Source organism: Populus nigra, chromosome 17, assembly GCF_951802175.1.
Source record: "Populus nigra chromosome 17, ddPopNigr1.1, whole genome shotgun sequence".
NCBI lineage: Eukaryota > Viridiplantae > Streptophyta > Magnoliopsida > Malpighiales > Salicaceae > Populus > Populus nigra.
In genome coordinates, this window is record NC_084868.1 from 1,437,789 (window position 1) to 1,448,498 (window position 10,710).

Here is a 10,710-nt window from a genome sequence, read left to right on the forward strand (position 1 = left end):
ATTACTTTAATTCCATTTACAGAGCTGAAGTTTTCTGCCTTCCATTAAATGGAAGGGTTAAAATAGGAGGGTGAGTCCGTGATTATGGTTATCTACCTTGAATGACACTGCCAATATTATCTTGAGAATTTAACTGCGAGCATGTATTTATCAATTTTGTTCATGCGTCATACTGCAGAAAGATGCTGCACATATTATAATGGGCTAAATTATATCAACTGGGAGGGGGGGAAAAAAAAACCCAATACTGTGGTGGTTGGAAGCAACCTCGAAGTCCGATTTGTTTGATTTAAAAGGCTGGAATCGTTCAAGTTTTTCATCAGAGACTGATCACACAATAACATAAAATAAGTCTAGTTTTCTAATACATAAGCTGTAGTTAGACTTGATCCTGTAACCTGATCGATTCATGGTCCATTCCTTGATCTTGTACAGCACAACTTTTTTGCCTTCGGGGTGGTCCAGGTCCTGCCATCCTCTTGCATATATGCTTGCCAATCCAGCTCAAGCTATGTGCTTCCAGACAGTGAAATAAGGGTAGGGGCAAGTGTGGGATTTCTTGATTTTGAAACTCTTCCTTCCTCAATTATATAAGGAGGGTTTAAGCCTCCGATTTTGAAGCAACAAGTGTGGATTTCCTAGCCCCTGATCTTTTTGGTGACAGAACTTTTCTCCCACGCTTATTTGTTCCCTTACAAAGAAGAAGAAGCAAGAAGGGCTGAGATACAAAGATCAGATTCAGATAAGATGCCTTGCCTTTATATCTCCACCAATGTCAACCTTGATGATGTTGATAAGGATCCCATCTTTTCCGAGGCCACAAAAGCTGTTGCTTCCATCATCGGAAGACCTGAACATGTAAACACTCTCTATCCCTTCAACTCTCTTTTCCTTCAATTTCTTCTGCTTTTTCATGTTCGAATTCTGTGGCCTCCAAATGCATGCGTTGTTCCTTTTGATATGTTGGCCTACAGCCCAGTTTGTGTGTTGATTTTCTTTAATGGTGACCCGTAAAGGTGAAAGAAGGATCGGTTGCTTAATTATTTTTAATGTTAGTATTTTAAGGAGGCCACTTTCTCCAATGGAAAGTTAAATAATTTGATACCTTTCAATAAGGATCACGTTCCCTTTACCCTTCTTAACCCATTCAACCCAACTTGCTAAGATAGTTTCAGATTTGATTTTCAATTTCTGGGGCAGCTTTTTTGAAGTTGAATCCAAGTTTTTTTTTGGGAATGCCGAGGAGCCATGGCCATTTTATCTTGATTTCCCTTCATTTTTCCCAGATGAAGGAAGGGGTTATCCACCTGACGTACAGAGAACCAACCTTCTTTTCTTTCTTTAAAATTAAAAAAAAAGGCAACTTGGCTAAGCAAGTGAGCAGTGGCGGTCAAGATTTGGCAAGAATCTTGAGTTGTCCTTCTAGGTTACAGATTCGGCCAAGCCAAACACCCTTTCATAAATTTGATCAAATACACCTCCCCTCCTTCAGTTAAGGGTGATTTCATCCAACTTGGTTATGAATTGAATGGCTAGATGAATGCCACATGCTGCAAGGGAATTGGATGAAGAGCCTTAAACTGCCTTTAACATGAACTATAGGGGTTAATTTGACCAGATTTAAAGCACAGGATCTAATTAAACTACATGCGAAAAGTAAAGGGACCACGCATGGTTTTTAGCCGTCTAGAGCGAAGGAGACACAGTCAATCCATTTAACAAACACCCACACGCATGCACCAGGACGACGGACAAAAATGGATACTTGAGAGATCATAGGATAAGAATTGATGAACTCGGGCACTACGAGATAAGTAAGCCGTCACCTAACCGCATCATTTTGTCTTCGAGTAATAATTGCAAGTTGTTTCCTCAGCATTATTGGACTTATTGTTGCTTTGCTGTAACTTCTCTGAGTGGACACGACAAGAAAAAGGTCTCCTTAGTGGGCTGAGGGTCAAAGGACACTTTGGCATCAATGGCTGTAGCTGTCGACATTATAGGCACTCGAGTGCATTGGAGCTGTGATAGTGTAAGAACTTGGTGGGTAAAGTGGCCGTGTTAAATGTTGAAGCAAGAAAGCAAATGTGAACGGACAAATGAATGACTGTCCACTCTCCAGCATATCGACAAGAAGCTCCGAAGTAGTTAAAATGGGTAAATTTTTTTATCATAGGATGTCACTCTCACACCTACGACTTGCATCAATCCATCCTAGTTTTTTTATCGAAATTATAAGCCAACTACGACTCCTTGTCGTGCTGCTAGAACTGCTTCAAACTTTCTTAAATTCCCTGATACAAATTCCTTGATATAACTCTTGTTTAGTTATATAAAAATATATTGAAATATTTATTGTTTTTCTTTAAAGTCTAAGCTCGAAAAAACTTCCACCCAACTTTCAACTCTTGAACGTGACGAGTTGCTTAATTTTTACTACAAAAAGAATAAAAGAGCTTTACATAAATGAACTTTACTCTAGCCGGATACCCACATTAGTATGTGTGTGTGTGTGTGTAAAAGATGCAACTTAGGCTTAGCTTGGATGGTGATAGGATTTACTTTTATATTATCGTACAATATTGAATTTTCTTTAAAAAACGTAAATAATAAATTTCTCATGAATATACTCGTGATTTGCGGGCCTGACTAAAAGTGGTCCTGGAGTATCCCCATTGTCAAAGAAAAGTTTAGAGGGTGGAGGATTTTACTGCCAATTGAGCTACGTGCTCGTTCATTAGCAAAAAGAGTGCTTATTGGCAGCACAGAAGATGACATATGCCACAGAAGTCATGATAACTCCTCCACATTGACATCATTCGACAAGAATTATTGGAAGCATGCAAATTCTTCGCATGCTATACAGGAAAGGAATAACATGTGTTGTCTGCGAGCGTGTATTTTGTGGGAGATACTTTGAACGATGCAGCCGCCGGCTAATTTGATCAAATCTTGCGTGTCTAAGCAAAATCTAAAACGTTCATCACGTTAACTAGTTGTTTTCTTTTAATTTTTATGTACTTGTATATCCATGCAGCTTGTGATGGTCATACTTAAAGGAACCTTGGGCATATCATTCAATGGAAACAAGGAACCAGCTGCATACGCAGAGATAGTGTCGATGGGTGGGATTACCAAACAAGTTAAGAGGAATCTGATCGCTACCCTTGGAACAATTCTTGAGGCAAAGTTATCCATCCCCAGGGCACGATTCTTCCTCAAAGTTTATGATACAACAGCTGCTGGCAACTGCTCCAAGTTGTAACTTCTGATAGGATGATGGCCATAGAGTTTCATCCTAACTATCTGGGTTTTCAATTTCTGTTTCGTTTTATGTCTGCTTATTTTTAAATTGTCAGAGGTCCTCCTGTCAGGAAAAAAGAAAAGCAAAAAAAGATTTAAATGTTCACGAAGACCTACTTGAATGTGATTATGCACTATTGAATTTCCACTAAATTGAAGCAAATAAAAAAGGGCATTGTAATTTAGGGTTCTTTCTTAGCTATGTGATGATGACCTGTGTTTGGCATGGGACATGGTGTTTGATGATACTGCATAGCTTAGTCACTGATACTGTACTGTCATAAATCTATCACCACACACATATTCCCACCGAAAGCAATATCTTTAAAGATATATTTGGTGCAATATCTTGAATAAAGAAACAGTGCCATCACAATTTACATTTAATTCAATCAATAACTTAATGAAGAAAAAGATGGATGCGTTCAGCTACCTTTACGGCTTACTTACGTTGAGCTCATCCTCAACAAAAAGACGTGTTTTTACCAGCCATGTCAACTAAACTCATTTTCAGAGCATGGAAACTAAAGGTTTGTAACGCCAACAGTTGGAATTTTGGAAGCTCTGGTGTTTTCGTTTATAGATTTAGGCAGCTCTGCCTTTTCCCATAATCACTAAAGATATTAGGTGATTCTATCGATGGATGTACTTGCTATTTATTTGAACAGCGTTAACCAAACAAAAGGTGGGTTTCTGTATAAACTCAGCCAACAAAACCGAGAGATATTGGCAATGAAGTAATTCAAGTGGAAAAACATAGAAATGTTGGAAGCAAGGATGAAGATGATTTCATAGGCAATTGCACTAGTTTTTAATGCCATGCACAATTCAAGAACCTATCAACTGCATGATATAGCAAGCCTGCCAAAAGGTCAAGATCCATAAATGATCCAGTTACCTAAGCTACAGACACTGATTGGTTTACATCAAATTAGCCATACTGACAAATTCCAAAACATAGTTCGGTGCAATTAATCATGTTTACTCTCACCACAGTACAGATCACAAATAACAATAAATATGCATCTCTTCGAGCTAAACTATTTAATATCTCTACCCTATCTCCTGCAGAAACAGAAACAGGAGTAGGCTAGCATTGTCAAAGCGAATTCTTGCAAGTTATTTCAGAGTAACGGCTGCATTTCTCAATGCAAGATACCTTTGCACATGCTCATTTGGAAGTGATCTCACGAGTTTGAAGACATCAGTATTTGCATAACGGAGGTTGGTCCTTGGATCATGGTAAGGTGCCTGCAGAAGAAGTTCGCTATGTGTAAGAGGGTCTGTAAAGAGATTGGTATACTATTCCATATTGTTTCAGATAGCATTCAAGATAGTAGCAGTTAATCATTGCATGTTCAATCTGTATTTGATGGGATGAATGGAATTGATAACATATGGTGTCTAAGTGTCAAGCTGCTCAAGAACAGAGGATAGCTAGGCTCTTTACTTTTCAATTTTGAATGTCAACATAAACATTTAACAAGGTCAGCACAATCTTGAGTGCCATGCTCAATCCTGAACAATCTAAACTTCAGCACCATGGCTTCTTCCAGCTAAACAAAAGCAGAAGTATTAGAAATCCAGTTGTAGGACATCACAGGGCACCTTCAAAAGTGCGCACCATGAAAATTTACTTCATCAAAGTTGCAAGATTACATGTTAAATCTGGTCAAACAAATTTATCTTTGAATTTTTCTCCACCCACTAACTTCCAGTTTTCACATTTCTAACAAGCAATAGAGTACCAGGATGTAATTCATCCTCAGAAATATTTCTTACAAATATGATGCGACAATAATTGACATAAGAAAGAACATTGCCAAGCAGGAAACAGGAACCAGTTCTTAGTTTGAGTTATGTACTCAATTTCATCAAGACAATAAGCTTGTACAGATCTAAACAAGCTCAAGCTCAACCAAATTATATGTGATGAGCTCAAAAACTAAGAGACGGAGTAGCTCAACCAAATTATGGCAATGCATAATGTGCAGTAGTATGCAGAATGATGGACAGCTCATAATAATCTTCTCACTCTAAAAGAAAGTTGATGAGGTACTTGGATGATGCAAATTGATCGGAAAGCCTCCTTCAAGTTAAAGGATTATATTTAGGGTTAGATGAAGCCAAACAAATCTAGCCTTCAATTGTTTTTTCTCAACTAATAGTTTGCAGTGTCCAAATTTGAACTGGCAATAGTACAACCACGTTATTTATCCACAGCAACCAATAAGTTCATGTTATTCAAAACCAAAAAAAGATTCACCATGCAACTAACAAAAAAAAATGCCATGGCCAATTAAGTCAAGTAAAAGAAACCAGTGCTCTATTTAATTCTGGAATTTTTGAAACTTTAATCCTCAATTCCACTGAACAAGCTCAAGAACATTTGAAACTTTAATCCTAATCCTCAATGACAGCAGGAGTATCTTAGCTGAATAGCAGGCAAGGAATAAAATGTAGATTATCATTAACAGCTGATTATTCTCTCTCAATTAGAGACCACCAAATACTCAACAAGCAAGGTTTTGATGCACAAAGTAGCTCTTCCTCCCGACACTCAAAATAAAAGGACTTCATAAGGATATGATTCAGCTGATGAAAATAACCAGTGATGACACTCAAAGATATTTCTAAATTTACCAGACATTTCTAAATTTTGATCCATTAAAATTTAAATCTAATGCCAGTGATTGACTCATTTATTCATGATCTGATTTGTATGACATTTTCAAGTTGGCCACATTATTCGCAAATGAGCTAGAAATAATGATGAATTTCATCTGCCAGTTCAAGCACTAAACACATCTCAACAGAAACACATACCTCGAATCCTGTAATATCGCATATTCTCAAAGGTGGGTGCATGGAGGGTGGTGACTCAATATTAACATCTGCAAGAGGGGGAAAAAAACAGCAAAGGTAATTTAACCTCTTATCAAGCCTAACCTAATATCAATACAAAAAACAAAAACCTTAAAAAAGAAAAATAAAAAAACAACCATCTGCATAAACATATTAAAAAATCCAACTTAAACCATGCAATTAATTTGTTGAACAACAGACACCACGGGAATCCTCTATAAAACCCTCCGGTGCTACCATTGTACAAAATAATCACCATTTCATTTTCCTTTCAGATTTCACCATTTGTGGGCCCAGGAACCCACAAATACTGAGACAATGGAATGCTAATGCAATAACGGCTTCCCTTTCTTCATCCACGAAAATCACCAAAGAATAACTTTTTTCAACTATATATCAAACAAATCACAACCAAACTTCAAATTAAAGTAAAAGGAAAAGAAAAGAGAAGCTAGGAAATGGCGGAGATTGCTCTTAAAAGAGGAGCTTACAGTTGGGTTCATCAGGAGGGCAATTCTGATAATTTTCAGCTTGAAGAATCTGCTTAAGGTGTTTCCAACGGCCTCTTGGTTGTCCCTTTGGGTATTTCTCATATATCTGTATCCTCTTGAAACTGAAGTGTGTTGGCAACACCAGCTCTGCATTTATCAACTCTGCTTCCATCTTCTATATATAAAAAGCAAAAATACCACTCAATTCAATGATTTATCCCTTATAGATCAAATTTAAAAGAATAGAAACCAGATAAAGAGTAAAAATTTAAAGAAAAGAAACATAATCTATGATTATAAATATAAAAGATTGAAAAAGAGTATAAAAACAATTAAAAAAAAACAGGAATTTCATCCGACACCCAACAAAAAGAATGGGCAAACGAACCTCTCAGTTCAGAATCCCCTGTTGCTCGAACTGGGCACAACAGTAAACGGACAAATAATCTCCGCTTTATAGTTTCATAGAAAATCTCAATTTAGTAACCGACTATGAACTGATCTTCGATTAGATCCCAAACTATCAATGTTTTCAATTAGGTCCCTAATGCATCAGGAAAGTGCCGAATTTTGCTTAAAGCAGGGTTATTTTATTACACAACGAGTTAGATTTCCAAGCCAGATCTCTTGAGTTCAACCTTTTCTTAATTTTAATTTTAATTACTTGAGTTTTCGTTTAAAAATATTTAATATATAGTGACAGGGCTACAAAATTAAGCCCAAATAATAGGAGTAAAAGAAAGCCCAACCAGGCAGCAAAGAAAGAATAAAAAAGGAGGGCTCGACAGGGCAGCAAAGAAGAAAGGAGAAGAAGAAGATAGATGACCCAATCGGGTAGAAAAAGAAAAAAAGAAATGAAGGAAAAGAAAAGGCCCAACCGGAGAGGAGAAGGGCAATGTCAAGGAGTGTAACCTGGGCTCAAAATCAAGCCCAACAAACCTCAAAATTGAAAAGTAAGCCCAATCGAGGAAGAGAGCCCAATAAAGCCAACGAACCCATCGAACCTCTTTGTTTTTCCTCCAATATTACAACTCCTTGATTGGGCTTTCTTTTACTCCTTAAAAAAAATAGATATGACATGCTAAACGCTTAAACATCTAACTGCATGATTAAATTAGTTATTTGATGTTATTTAATTTATTTGACAGCATTTTTTAAAATAATTTATTTAAAGACCGATGAAATTTTCACTGGTAAATGATTAACTTTTTCATCGGAAAATTACAAAGAATTATTATCTATTTTGATGCACACTGACAAAAATTCAGTCGGCAATCTATCAACCTTTTGATAAGAAAATTACAAGGAGTTATTAATTGTTTTGATCCACGCCAAGATGGAATCATTGACATAATATGCCACGAGTGAACTTGTCGGTGAGATAGATATTTTACTGATGGACTTTTTTGTTGAAAATCTATCGATAATATTCACAAACAAATTGACAACAAATATTGGTTAACCTAAAAGGACCGATGACAATAAATCATCACCATACCCCTTGCCAAAAATTACCGATGAAATTATCGATATATATGACATCAACGACGAGATATGTTATGACAATATGTTTCTATTGGTAAATCCATCAGTGATTTTATACTAACAGAATTAATGTATTTACACCAACGGGATATTCCATTGGTGTTTTGCTATTTTCTTGTTGTGTCGGGTTTAGTAGGTTAACTTAGTTCACTTAGGTTAATTTTTTTTTAATTTAATCCTTCAATATTGGGTTGATTGAGAATTGAGCTTCAAAATTATTTTTTTAATTATTTTATTTCTTTAAGGTTATCATGGCCTTATAATCCAGATCGTGGGTTAGGCTGGTTGATTCAAGTTTTTTATCTTTTTTTTTTATTTGAATTATTTTCAATTTTATTCTTAAATATAAGTTTATTGAGGATAGCCTTCATAACTCATTTCAGTTTGTGTTCTATGAGGTTATCTCAGTCTTATGACCCGGGTCACGAGTTTGGTCTATTGACTTGGGTATTTTTTCGTGTCATTTTTTTAATAGACTTTTTTTTTAATTTCATCATTCTGGGTTGATTGAGAATTGAGTTTCATAATTTATTTTAATTTTTTTTTATAATGAGTTATTGTAGTCTCATGACCTAGATTTGACAGGTTTAACTTTTTTTATACTAAAAAACACATCAACAACGTTTGAATATTTTTTTCACATAAAAAAAAGTTGATCTGACCAATGACAAATAATCTCGTGTATACTTACTACTCCTAAATAAAACTAATTAAAAAAAATTAAAAGAAGGCATAAAACTAGTGAATGCTCAACCTGTTGGGTTCGGATCTCCCCTTTATTTGGGTTCAAACCATGTGTGTGTATTAAAAAAAAGGAAGGATGGCTTTCTATGCAAGCTAGAGTGAGAGAAAGAGAAGGAAAAGTGTTTTTTCTATTTTCTTGCCTTGATCCTACGGTGATTCCAGACTGAAATATCAAAATCAAATTTTATTAGTATATTATTCATTTGGTTGATTTTGTTTCATAAACAGGAAGCTGGATGGCTTTCTTCATTTGGTTATTATGGTTGATATCCATCTTCGAGATGATGCTTTTGTTGTTGTGCATGGTGATCATCCAAGCTAGCTGCTTGATGGTGTTAATTTTATGATATCCATCCAAGGATGACTTTCTTCATTTGGTTCAAACCATGCTTGATGGTGAAGTTAAAAACGCATAATTGTTATTGCAAGATGAATCCTCAAAACTAGATTGAAAGGAAATGATTTTATACACAAACATTTCATACTAGATTGTAAGGAAACTAGATTAATGTAGGTTATCCACCTTTTCTTGATTTTTATTTTTATTATCTTTGTATTAATGGTGAAGGAATTCTTAAATTCGCTTGTTTGCCTCCATTGAAATGCGTTTTCATATACAAGATGTTCATGAAATTAAGCAGCCGTAAATATATATACGCAAAGAAAAATCTGCGGATTTTTCTTAGATTTTGTTACCAAGAACATTATTCTTTCATTCTATTTATCTCGAGGATCTTATTTTTTATCACCCATCTGGGATTGCCTCGTCTGAAAAACTCTCTTTCTCAAAATTGAATAGATATTCTTATAGCATGCTTTAATATCCCATTGAATTATTTTTAACTCCTAAGCTTCTCTACCACTTCCATAAAGAATTATTAAAACGTTAAAAAAAAAAAGAATTTTGTTACTTCAGTTTAATTTGGCAACGAATGCAACATTACTATGAAAATCCCTTCACCATATTATTTTTAGATCAATTGATTAATGATAATATTTTACATTTATCCCATTCAATACAGTGTTATTATGGAAATCCCCAAGGAAATTAGTTGATGGAAATTGAACCTTTTTTTTTTTTATTCTTCACAAAAGAAACTCTATAACTATCCATTTTTCACTCTGAAAAATCTAAACCGATGCTTTACCATTGAATAATTCATATGTTATTGTGATAGCACAGTGCATATTTTCTAGCATCAAAACCTTTCTGTTTAAAGTCTTCAACCCATCTCCCACGTTTATCTTAATTAATCATTGTTATCTTCCGAGTAAGTTAAACGATCAAGCCAACTCGGCTGACAGACCATGTCACAAGTTTGTGACATATATAATAAAACAAGACAAAGACTTATTAGTTAGACTTTGAATGAAATTGAAAGTAGTGCAAAAGGCCATTCAAGATGGAGACTTTGACTTGGGAAAATTACTTTTCCTCCGGGCTAATATCAATAATAAAAAAAAATATCAGATTCTTTGCGCACTGAATAAAATTAATGGATACATCAGTGAAAAATCCCCATTGTTTTCAATCAAATTTGGTTTCCTTCACAATAAATTATTTATTTGTGATAGTAATGTTTGAATGCTGTGGTTCCGGACCAGCAAAACCAAATTGACCTAAAAGTATAGCCACTTTTTTTTTTTTTTTAAATCAGAAGAATGATTTAGCCATCAACTAAGGACTGTTTGGTAACTAACATTTCCTCCACCTCTTATAAATAATGGATACAGAAAAACCAAAATAGAAGGTTGGTAAGCT

At 35.2% G+C, this 10,710-nt stretch overlaps 2 protein-coding genes across 2 annotated transcripts; one reads left to right on the forward strand and one right to left on the reverse strand.

Annotated features, from left to right (window-relative positions):
- Positions 1-239: 239 nt before the first annotated feature.
- Positions 240-3,488, forward strand: LOC133676568 (uncharacterized). The gene is made up of 2 exons (XM_062098256.1): positions 240-858; positions 3,038-3,488. Exons 1-2 carry the CDS (start codon positions 748-750, stop codon positions 3,263-3,265), a joined length of 339 nt encoding a protein of 112 aa, XP_061954240.1. The 5' UTR covers positions 240-747; the 3' UTR covers positions 3,266-3,488.
- Positions 3,489-4,130: 642 nt separating this feature from the next.
- On the reverse strand, positions 4,131-6,868 carry LOC133676870 (protein EIN6 ENHANCER). Its single transcript, XM_062098649.1, has 3 exons — positions 6,660-6,868; positions 6,130-6,197; positions 4,131-4,554 (listed from the first exon to the last, which is right to left on the reverse strand). Exons 1-3 carry the CDS (start codon positions 6,829-6,831, stop codon positions 4,423-4,425), a joined length of 372 nt encoding a protein of 123 aa, XP_061954633.1. The 5' UTR covers positions 6,832-6,868; the 3' UTR covers positions 4,131-4,422.
- Positions 6,869-10,710: the final 3,842 nt, after the last annotated feature.